Raw genomic sequence first — 12,281 nt, 5'->3', positions numbered from 1 at the left:
GTAAAATTCAGACACATAAATGACTCCATGTTGCCTCCAGAGGCTTATCTGCCGTCAGACAGGAAGTCGATGGTCTTCCGCGATGGTGACCATGGCGACCCTTGATGAGGAGAACCCTAACGGCCTTAAACGCAGCGCTGCGGTTTGTGGTGACCCCTGCTTGCCGCAGGGAGAACAGCTCAGCTCCGGGCTGCTCTCTCTCCCTCCCTCTGACTTGAGCATGGCGGCCTGATGGTATGTAGTTTGATCCCGACAGTCTCATGGAGATCGTGTTATGGTGACAGGCTAGCCCACCTGGACTCATCGGCAGCCTCACTTTACCTCGCGACACGAACAAATGGTTTGTTAATGCATTAGCGTCGCTTTGGTTTGGACAATGTCGAACAACACCCGCGTCGTAAGCGTCAGTTGGTCAAAGTTGCCGTTACGCTAGCTCTCAGTCCAATCGGCCCAACCGCCAATGTCTGGTGCGGTCAGTAGCTTCTAACGGCTGTCAGCTCTATCACCACGACAACGGGCATCATGATGGAAGGGTGAGGGGACGATGCTGAGACTGCTCCACATCCTTTTAACGGGTAAGCTAATGTGTTAGCTTGGTTTACCAGCTAACTGAAGCAGGACCCGTTTAACGTTATGTGGTTATGCAACGGGATAAGTTAACCTGTAATTAACTTAAACGCTAGCACACGTAGTTACATTTCGCTGCATATAAAGTAAAGTTTCTCGTATTTGTGCCCTTCATCTTGAAGTTATGACTCAACGTGAGTGAGCGCTAGCATCTTGTGAGTTATAGCAATAACTTAATTATGTTACAACGTTAATGTGACGATACTTGTTTATCACACCGTAAGCTAAATATGACCATTGTTGTTGTCACTTAAAGCGGAATAATCTATGGGTGTCATACAACAGCATAATGTTCACTGTTTGTTTAAAAGAGGTTTAAATGTATGGTTATTTTGGAGGCTGCAGTTTGTGTTGCTAATGAATAACTTACTAAGTATTAATATATTATTATTGTATTAAATATGATCTTAGTACAACTTTATTCTGCCGCTAAATGGGGTGAGCAATGTATCATAGACATCTCAAACTACAGCCTCCATGTCTCTCATACATTCATATTATTTTACTGTTCAAGGACATTCATACTAATTTAACATATTCCCACTTTTGCAACTATTTATACTACTTGACCTTATTAATACACATTCAAGTCATCATTGCAGCGTAGTGTCAGCTATTCAGCACTCATCATTCACTGCAATTTTGGAGAAATTGCCTGTCTAGTTATTGTTTATGATTGTATTAAATATTATGTTAGTTCAACTTTATTCTGCCGCTAAATGGGGTGAGCAATGTATCATCAACATCTCAAACTCTAGCCTCCAAAATGATCATATAAACACACCTTTTAACACACCTTTTTTCTTTTTTATAAAAACACCTCTTAAAATACAGTTTGAACCAAAACTGAACATTCTGATAAAAGGGGCATTCCTTGAAGAACTGTTGCACTAGACATCATTTGTTTTGCTAGTGTTGGGTACATTAACAAGAAACTGGTTATAAATAGCTCCTATCTGTATTCGCCTGAAAATAATTTCATGTTCCTAATTTCCTCACAGGCCTCTTAGGTGTTCTGTGGGATGGAGTTACTGCTTTTGGTAAGTCTGGGATTGATGTAAATGTGCTGCACTCATAGCTGTTCCTACACTTTCTGTCAAAGTATTTTTTTCTCTTATCCACAGATGGGGTCAGACTAGTGGATGGGGAGAACAAGTGTTCTGGCAGAGTTGAGGTACTCCGCCATGACCAGTGGGGGACTGTTTGCGACCATGGCTGGGACCTCCGAGAGGCTGATGTTGTATGCCTGGAGCTGGGCTGTGGCTTAGCTGAATCTGCCCTTCATGGTGCAGTGTTTGGTGCAGGCAGTGGAGAGATCTGGCTGCGGCATGTCCAGTGCTCCGGACATGAGTCCAGTTTGACACGCTGTGCTGTTGTCCTCCACAGTAATGTCTACTGCACCCATGAGAATGATTCAGGGGTGAAATGCTCAGGTGAGACTCTAGCCTGTTGATTCATTTCATCTATCAAGAAGCAGTGCCAGATGGTTGACTTAGTGATTTCTGCTGGGTTCATTCATATAGGCTTTTCTGCCTTTTGACGAGTTAGACATACACACATACAAATCTAGACCTGTGAAGGTTCTCATTTGTCCAGGTCATATCTGTGACTCCACGACCGTCGTTAAGACTCAATAGAGCACCAACGACTGTCACTCTCACGAGCACAAAGGGTTCCAGTGAAAGGTTAAATACCTGGATCTCCCACCAGTTAGTTGGACCAGTCCCAGCCTGGTCAGATGCCTACATGGACTGATGAAGCCTCTTTGGATGAGAGGTGAAACGTCTTCCTAGACAAATAACCAAGTCCAGTTGCTTTTGATTGAAATTGCTTTGGGGACATACAAATCTAAATACTCACTGCATACAAATTCCAGGATCCTCAACTATTTCATATTTTAGTTGGTGCATGTAAACACTAAATCCTGTATATAGTAGATAGACAGATATTACCTGGGACATTGGTTATCCCACAGTGTTATGGGTCAAAATTTGACCAACATCTATTGATCCGCCTGCCCATTAAACCACTCAGTTTACCGGAAAGCTTATAGCAGTATGAGATCACTGCCACGGCCTTATTCACATTTTATGATTTTATGATATCATTCCCATTTTGTGACTAACCTGTCTTTACTCACAGGTACCCTTTTAATGCCCACCCTCAGTCTGCAGTCACCTCACACTGTGTTCTCTCCTGGGGAGGCTGTTCGCTTCAGCTGCAGTGTTCTACTGGGCCACCACCTCAGCGACTTCCACCTGTACAAGCATGGAGTGTCCACACCGCTGGTTACACAGAGAGCGGACCAGACCCTGACCAGAGTGGAGCTGACACTGTCCGACATAGAGACTTTCCACCAGGGCAGCTACAGCTGTCGTTATAGGATCAAGAGCGGCTTCCCTTCTCAGCTGCTCAGCTCTCCACCAAGCAACTCCATCAACATCACTGTTGGTGAGTCATAACCGCACCGACCATATTAAGGCTGTTGCAGCAGTGGACATTCCCATGGCTCGTTGTTTTGTTATGCAATCAGCTTTTTTCATCTTCATTTATTTATTGTACCAAGGGAAATCATAAGAAGAGAAGTACAAGTACAAGAACAAAAAAAAGTTGAAACTATTATCAAACTAATAATACCTTTGCCACCACCAATGCTACTATTAGTAACAATAATAATAATAACAACCATTAATACAATTATAATAATAAAGTCAGGGGAGTGCAGCCGCATGCATCTGCAGTGAAGCAAGAGGCATTGTCAAGGATCTCTAGATCAGGTCGATAGGATCAACCATGTTATTGTTTCATTTCTCAATAAAATGTGATTTGGTTTTCATTTCACTATGCAATATTTATCACGTTTGATTCTCTGCCCAAGTTAACCTAATGGGTTTGCCTCCCCACACCTTGAATCTTTGAATGAGGTTTTATTTCATTTTATTGGATTTCTTTACTCCTAACTTACATCTTGCAATGTGTAATATACAATGCATGTAACAAAAGAATAATCAAAGCACAAAAGTCAGTAGGTAATTTTACATATTTTGTAATCTGTATCGTCATTCATTGTTTCACTATAGCTGCTGTGCTGCTTATAATTTGACAATCATTAATCGCGATTTATTGATTTCAGTTTTGGTCTTGGCAATTATGCATATGGAAATAGATTTTCTGACCAGTCACCAATTCGCAAAGATTGAGTGTATTACATAATAGGAAATGCTATTTTATCTTAGATTATTTTGTTAAAACAATTAAGGGTTAAAAGGACCCTTTTTGGTTTAATGTTTCAGGCCCATGTTGAGTTTAAACAAAATCCTCATCTTTTCTTTAAAGCCTGATCTAACCTCTGTATTCCTCTTGAGTAACAATATTAACTTGCTTTGACTGATCTCAGTGGAACTCCTGACTCCACAACACTGGTACAACACGTCCACTGAGGCTCCGGCTGGTTCCGTCATTAAAGGCCACAATTTTAACATCACCTGCTCCACGCCGCAGCAGTACCCCGGAGGTTCCTTTCAGCTACGTCTGATCCGCTCCAATGGTACAGTGCGCCAGTCCCTGCCTGCCCTCACGCCGTCCGTCACTTTCACCTTTCCCAACGCCCAGAGCTCCAACGAGGGTTACTACTACTGCCTGTATCGGGTCCAGATGGGTGGACGCACCTTTGTCTCCAGAGAAAGCCAGCCCCTGCCTATAGCCATCAGAGGTGACACTGATACTAATGAGATTCTGTGGAGATATTCCTGACTTGAACAGCTATTTTGTGTTTCTCTTTTGCAACCGTACTTGTATTAGTTAGTTAGTAGATGAAATCCCATCCTGTATGTAACTTATAGATAACTCCTCTCGCCATCAGATCCAGATCCAGTACTGAGCCCAATGGTGATCAGCTGGCTTGTGTCTGGTCTGACATTTGTTGTAGCTGTCATCGTTATAATCATCGTGGCCAAGGTGCTGTGTAACAAAGAGAAGAAGCCCACTGAACTGGAGCGAGAGACCAGAACCTGTAAGTTTCTTTTTCTGTCAGAGGCTTTTGAGCTTTATACAGATGGGTTTTTTACAAAACATACCGTATGTTTACCCAGAGTAATGGATGTGCTTCTGTCTACAGGTGTGGACAACACTTATGTTGCCTTATCGATTAACAAGCTATGACGGGGTATGCAGGCACGAGATCACAAAAGGTATTGAAGGTCTTGATTCTTGCACATACGCCGCCTATAAAATAACATTTACCCTCCTTGGAATATTATTATTTGAAGAAATACACTGAATCAAAGAGGATTTAATATGTTTTGTATTCATCCTCTGACCTGTGCTTTTTATTTTAACTTGTATGGCAGTTTGGTTAATTCTGGTTGTTTTTAAACATGCTGTATAAATACATTTGATTGGATTTTAGTTGAATTCCTTGCAGTGTCTTCATAGTGTAAGCTTTGACACAGTACTAACCTAATATTGTGGCAGGTGGTACAGGTGTATTGAATGTATTAATATTTTTCAATGCATTGTATCAGCTGTGTAAATAAGTGTGTCTTCTAAAATCCAATTGAAACCAGCGACGATTCAGGTGTGTCGTAATAAAGGGGGTAAATAATTGAAACATCTATTTTATTTTGGCAATTCATTTAAATCACTTTGTAGTCATTTGTCATATTAGTCTGTTTTCTTTTGACATTAAATGATTATTGTGTGAAAAAAGACACAGCAGCCACACGAGAGTAAAACATGAAAACTTCCAAGGAAGGGTGAATACTTTTTATAGCCATTGTAATATTGAGAAAATAGTCTGTTTCGTATTTTTGCCACCATTTAAAAAAAAAAAAAGAGTTTGTTTCTTATTTTACGCAGAATCTCTAGCGAGTGGACGGTCGGAGGACTCACGCTGCATCCATCTTGGATTCAGTCGGCAGAAGACGCAACAGAAGGGCTTGGTCGGTCATCCAGCACACCTCATAGGCACCTCATGGATGAGGCAGTTTCTACGGGACTCTAATATAGACCTACAACACACCAACTTCAGGCTAGTGTTACTGCCGGGGAACAATGGATGATTGGCTTTTATCCTCGTTTTATGGTGACACGTGAACGGCCACAGAAGACCGAACAGTAGAATGATTTCCAGCTCAAAGTCTGTAGTGGTTCCAGCGAGACTTCAGATTCACTCAGACTTGGCTTACTGCCATGACGCCAGATGTATTGAGTGACAAACTAACTAAAAGCAAAACTGGGGAAAGCGTGACGGGGCTCCCTCAGGTCTGTGTAAAAACATTGTTTTGTATTTATTACCAGGTGACACTAACGACAGGCTCCACTAGCTTATTATGTACTCGCTTCTACAGATCAATGATTCTTAAAGGATTAGAAGATGTTTTTGTATTTTAAGTCTTAACCAATGCATCTTGTCATTTACAATATGTACATTACTGCACTTACAGCCAGTAAATAGAAGCTGTAGTTGATTAAAATGCTGCTGTTGGTGGAGCTTCTGGGTTCAATGAGTTTTGTTTGACAAACTATAAATATTTCTGCATGTACTGTCGGTGGATTTACAGCATCAGATCAAACTAGTTATGAGGAGAAAGCTTTTGACATAGTGCATTATATAATCAATTTATTTTTACACCCGTCATTTAAAATTGTTGCTCTTGAATAAATTACTTGGTGCTTCAAATCTTTATACAAGCTCTTTAATAGTTTGAATTATGTATCACCAATACAAAACACATCAAACTCTACAAGATGTAAAATGTTGAAGTATGTAGAACAAATGTGATACCTCTACTGAAACAAAGCATAACCAGATTTTAATATTTTTACCCGGGATAAAACGTTTCCCTACTAACTACTATTAACCACTGAAAAACATCAATAATCATCTCATTTATTCCTACAAAAACACTCAGGCACTTGCATTACAGATGGTCTGAAAACTATCCCAACTGTATTTTAATTATTATTTCTTTTAACTGATAAAAGGAAGCATTGTTGTACCCCAAAATTATATAAAGTACAAGGATTGGGGCAATTTTTCATATTAACAATATACACAGAATCATGAACCGTCAGACATCCTTTTTTAACAGGTACTGAGAAGAAGAACTTTGGGACGCTAAATAGATGCGGCGCAATACTGACAGCGGAGTGATTAATACACTGAAACGAGTTCAGGTGTTTGGTTTTGAAATATGGACACAATCTGTCCAATGTCGTTTAGTGCTAAGAAAACTAACTTAAAGGTGCTTAAAATCTGGGTAAATGACATTCTCTTCATCAAATTTAAACAATGCTCTGTGAAGTCTAATTAAAGATGTGTGTAGTCCAATTGATGTGAAATAAAGAAAAACAAAAGATTGGCAGAGGCTCGCCACAGTACAATGTTATCGCCTGTTTTTTTTGTTTTGTTGTTGCAGTTTGTGACGCTTATCCTGCCAAACAAAACTCAGTCAACATCAAAATGTCTCTTTCTAAATGCGAGACATCTTAATATGATAATCCACTGACCTTAAAGTGCTAACATCAAGATCTGTGGATGTTTAATTTCTGGAGTGAGTTTTTCAGATGCGATGAGCTGCCATATTCAGCACTACAAGCCAAACACCAGCGGGTGCACTGTGCTGTGGGTGTTGATCTCTAAAACTTCAACAGATCAAACTGAAACTGTCCAAACTGTAAGAGGAAGAAGGGTTTTGTATATTTTCGAGTGATATGTCAGTAAAAAAATCATCATCTATTCTAATAGTGGTGCTGTAGTGAAGCTGGGTGACAATTTAACCGTTAACCATACGCAAGCAATTAAAACTGCAAGTAAAAGCATAAAAATATTGCATAAAGCCCAATCTCAGCAATGCCTTAAATGAAGACATCAACCAAAACACATTCATCCAATTAAAAATGCACAAAAATAGTATAATATCCCTGAAAACTCCAGGAATTAAAAGAATAGAAAATCATTCTATTTTGTTGAGGGATTCATTCGCCTCCATATTGGAAAACACTAAGTAGAGGAAGACGGCCACAACCAGGAAGAACACAAACTGAACCCAGAGTGGGATGAGGCGAGACGACTTTGGTGCCTTCGGAGCATCTTGAGTCTTCATGGGTGTCGATTTCACATAGGAGTTTGTGTAAGTGGACGGCGTGTCGTACATGTAGGGCCTGAAAGGGAATTGAATCATGCTTCAGTACATAATTTAAATTCTCCATCACAAACTAGCACTAAATGTGACTGTGTTCAAACAACTGTAATGATGGTTAGGCAAGAACAGGGTGACAAGACTCATTCCCTCCAATCACAACTGAACATAATTTTTGTGCTGCCTCCATTACGACAATCAGTATCTAGGTTTTCATCCAAATGCACTGTAACTTTTAACCCAGTTTGAAGAAAATCAGCAAAAGAAAATGCAAATGAATGCCTGTTTCCATGTATTACCGTTTATATATGATGATTATTAGGAGTCGTTTAATCCAGATAAGCAGCAGGTAGCTCCATTTCTCCAGTCAGAAAATCATTATACCATCGCAAAAGAAGAGGGTGCAACACAAGGACTTATTTAAAAGAACGTCAGTCAAACGGTGACAAACAAAATATGACATTGCTGTTTCTCGCTGTGTCTCTGTGTATAAACCACAAATCAGACAAGTATTAGCTAGCTGCCTGGGTCCCCGCGTCCTCCCTGCCACAGGGGAGCGGGCGGTTGCAGCTCCAGAGACCTTACCGGCTGTTGCGGTTTGAATTCAGCCGGATGACCGCAGGCTCCACTGCCGGGGTTCCCAGCAGCCTGGTGTGTCACCATTTATTTGCTAAATCTGTTTCCATTAGATTTTGCTTATATTGATTTACCAACTTTTCCACCTGAGCCAAGCGTTAATACTTTTTGGGGATATTTCACAACTTTTTCAAAATGTCAGTGTTTCCATTCATGGTTTCTTATGTGCAAGTGGAAAATGTGCATTAAAACAGGTGGATGTAAATGAAAGTAGTGTCATTTTGACAGAACTTTAAAGGTGCCATGTTGTAAAAAGACGAGATTAGAAAGTAGGCTGAGGTGCTATATAAATACTGTAAAAGTATCACAACGCTCACTCTACTCCGTATTCAGAAACGGAGCCCTTAAACAAGCTGTGAGGACTTCCGTTAGGTTGTAATGTCACAACTATACTAGGTAGAAAGTGCCACTACAGTGCCGTTACAGTCATTCGCTGACTACATTAATGGTGCAGAGACTCAGCGCCGATGTGGAAGACCCGAAAACGCAGAACTATTAGAGCAGATTGGGTTTTTTGTGAGGGGGGCTTAGAGGGACGGGCATTAAAAAGGAGTGTTTCAAGGTGCACTCGCACTGTCAGTTTGACTGGGTGGGTGACTGTCCCCCTCCCTCTTCTCCCGCAAATGCTTCTTGCTTATACTTCATCACCCCTCGGAGATTTAGTTTTGTGTGAGTAAACAGTGCAGTAAACACTCCACCTCTGCACACCGCAAACCGTTCAGCGGAATCTTTTTAAAGGTCAGTCGCGGGGAACAGTCGTAAATAAATAGACATCGGGACCGCCGTCAATGCTTGCGCTCGTGCTCGCACACGTGAAACCGTGGGGGCCGTGGCCGGCAAGCGCGCTGTGCCTGGGTGCAGTACAGTTGTACTCGCACTGGTCAAACGAACTAGACTTAAGCTGTGAAGCGTGCTTGGGCACGATTGGACAGTGTGAGTGCGTCCTCAGACAGAGGGTGAATACAGATATATTCAGACAGGCCGTATGAGAAATTATGTTTTTTGAACATTAAACCATGTTAACATGTTCTAGTAGAAACCAAAAATACAAGTATTAACCTTAAAATTAGCATTTGAGCTTTAAAGTGCAAGACTTTTGAACTTAACTTTGTTAACTGGCATTGAATATACCACTTAAATATAATTACATAAATATCATTATCAGAATATCCTTCAAATATCAAAGGTAAAGTGAGTGTGTTTGTTATTATTAAAGGTTATATTCTTGGTTATTACTGATATATTCATGTGTAGGTATATACAGCGTTGTACGGGTGCTTGAAATCCTTGAAAATGCTTGAGTTTTAATGTTGTGTTTTCGAGGTTTGAAAAGTGCTTGAGTTTTGGATAAAGTACTTGAAGTTACATGTATCTGCATTTCTTTCACAACAAATGGCTATAGAATATAAATGTAATTATTTTAAATGTCTTATCCTTCGTGATTTTAGAAAAAGGAAATAATTATTTCCCATATGTATGTATTTGTAGAAATATGAGATTTACCACGGCTGTAAGGTGCTGGAAAAGCTTGAAAATGGACCCTGAGAGTGCTTGGAAAACCCTGTATATAGCATTTTACTGTTGTAGTTAGTCAAGACGGAGGTTTTTTATATTATGTTAGGTAGTTTAATCGGAAACACCCCATCATAGATTTTACATAGAAGACTATATGTAAGCCTTCTATGTAAAATCTTAATTTTTAAAGTAACAGCAACTATATCTGTCTTATCACTGCAGAGAAAGAGTACAATATTTGCCTCTGAACTGTAATGTTGTAGAAGCATGAAGCATGAAATCGAAATAGTCAAGTAAAGTACTGAAGTAAAGTCAAAAAGGTGAAGACTATTTAGTAAATCTTCATCTAAATAGACTGATAAGCTGACATCTGAAGACACTTTTTGTCTGAACACACTTACTCATCAACAGGATCCCTTCCTCTGTATTCAGGCTTTGCACTTGAGTAGCTGGAGTAGGATGTCCTGTAGAAAGTGACAAAACAGTGCGTGTGTGTTTACTCGTCACCGACCGAGACGACAACTACTGCAGAGGTTTATATAATTATAACTTACTCTTGTTCATACGCTCTCTCACTCCACTGCGGCCTTGACCTCATGTAAGACACACTAGACAGACAAGAAAAAAGGGTAATTACTAAGTCAGACGGTGAAACGGAAGAAAGGCAATGAACGTTTGGAGCGGATAGAGGACTGACCTGTCTCCTGCACACTCACTCCTGACCTGAACATAGGAAGCAGAGACAGTGACCGTAAATGACATTTGACAGTGATAAAAGTCTGCACTGATTGATAATTTCAGGGCCAATAATAATGACAGGTTTTCAGATTGACCCGTTGACTTTCCCACTGTTGATATATTTTTTGTAAACAAATTGTAGTTACGCCCAAAAGGCTATTTTGACCAATTTTCCCCGTCAAACATTTATTTTCATTAATTTAATTAGAAGAGTAATGAAACAAACACAGTGTGGACAGAGATACTTACAGGTGTCCTGTATTCATAGGTGACTTCCTCCTCTGAAACAAAAACACAAACGTAGGGTTAATTGTACCATTACACTATCACTTACACATTTAAACACTTAAAGTGTAATTCCAGCTCTAAATCATCCCATGGTCTTTTTTCAGCCCCGTACAGACATCAAATAAGCCATCGAGACAGTTTTTTTGTGTGCATAAACTATTAATGGAGAAATCCGGTTGAGCTGCTGTTAGCCATACGTGGCTAACACTGATTAGCTCGGGGCAGAATGGTGAAGACATTAAAACGTCTTTTTTAACCACTTATACTGCTCAAAATAACACCAAACCTCTGCAGTAGCATGAGAAGAGTCCCTACACAGAAAACAAAGCACCAACAACGTAGTTAGTGAATACAGAGTTTATCAAAAGATTGTTTTGAAAGACTCACCAACTGACCCCGGTACCAGCTCCACTCATAGTAAAGTCCTAACACATTAAACAAAGCACCAATGGGCTCCTTCCTTTTGGTTTGCGTTTGGTGATAGAGTTGAATGGACTTTACTATGAGAGGAGCTGGTACTGGGGCCAGTTGGTAAGTCTTTCAAAACAATCTTTGAATAAACTCCGAGTTCACTAACTCCGTTGTTGGTGCTTTGTTTTCTGTGTAGGGACTCTTCTCATGCTACTGCAGAGGTTGGCAGAGTGTGTATATCATGACAGTTACCCTCTTCTCTGTAGAAGGTTTTGTCAGGCGATGGTTTCCCTGTCGTCCCCTTGGCCATGGCCTCTCTCAGCTTCCTCTCGTACAGATTCCTGGTGGAGTCTGAGAACAAAACAACATTACGCGACATTATCAACACGCCTAAACTCAACAAATACTCGCGGAGTTAAGTTAGTAACTGCACATGTAAGGAGAGGAGGTGGTTGATTCAAAAACGGGCGCAAAATAAAGGTTGGGTTAACGCCACTCACCGACCACAGGCCCGTGCTTTATCCCGTACTCATCCAGCAGCGCGCTGATCTCCTGCGCGGATTTACTCCGGAGCGAAGACATTTTTGGACTTATTCCTCTAGATTTAGGTGTCTTTTCTGTTTTGGTTAAGCTGTTTGGAAGCAGTTTCGGTTAACCACCAAAATCAAAACCAACAACAACAGCTCCTCCCACCCGGAAATGGTTGGTTTCCTCGCTCAGGCGGGAGGGGTCGGGATTCAACGGGAGGTTTGGGTCACGGAGAGAGTAAGCCCCGCCCACCTATGGTGACATTCGCGCCTTCCGTCATTTCCGGTTGCGTTAGGTACATTCTTCTTCTACGGTTTCACCACTTAATTGAAGCAGCGCCCCCAGCGGATCGTAATGTTTTTAATAATACTTCCTAAAGCTGATGCTTTATGTAGA

The 12,281-nt window shown here is 40.7% G+C and overlaps 2 protein-coding genes across 2 annotated transcripts; one reads left to right on the top strand and one right to left on the bottom strand.

Moving 5' to 3' along the window:
* Positions 1-228: 228 nt before the first annotated feature.
* Positions 229-6,117, top strand: LOC310951931 (uncharacterized protein). The gene is made up of 8 exons (XM_083920416.1): positions 229-575; positions 1,629-1,667; positions 1,752-2,060; positions 2,770-3,078; positions 4,025-4,339; positions 4,490-4,639; positions 4,745-4,817; positions 5,485-6,117. The coding sequence occupies exons 1-7, from the start codon at positions 545-547 to the stop codon at positions 4,786-4,788; spliced, it is 1,197 nt and encodes a 398-aa protein (XP_083776542.1). The 5' UTR covers positions 229-544; the 3' UTR covers positions 4,789-4,817; positions 5,485-6,117.
* A 142-nt stretch (positions 6,118-6,259) lies between these two features.
* On the bottom strand, positions 6,260-12,057 carry LOC310951932 (uncharacterized protein). The gene is made up of 7 exons (XM_083920417.1): positions 11,858-12,057; positions 11,610-11,708; positions 10,908-10,939; positions 10,618-10,643; positions 10,475-10,528; positions 10,322-10,384; positions 6,260-7,791 (listed from the first exon to the last, which is right to left on the bottom strand). Exons 1-7 carry the CDS (start codon positions 11,937-11,939, stop codon positions 7,584-7,586), a joined length of 564 nt encoding a protein of 187 aa, XP_083776543.1. The 5' UTR covers positions 11,940-12,057; the 3' UTR covers positions 6,260-7,583.
* Positions 12,058-12,281: the final 224 nt, after the last annotated feature.

Source organism: Echiichthys vipera (genome assembly GCF_963691815.1).
Source record: "Echiichthys vipera genome assembly, chromosome: 9".
NCBI classification, from domain to species: Eukaryota; Metazoa; Chordata; class Actinopteri; order Perciformes; family Trachinidae; genus Echiichthys; species Echiichthys vipera.
Note: the sequence above shows the minus strand (reverse complement) of the source record. Positions and strands in the feature narration are given on the sequence as shown.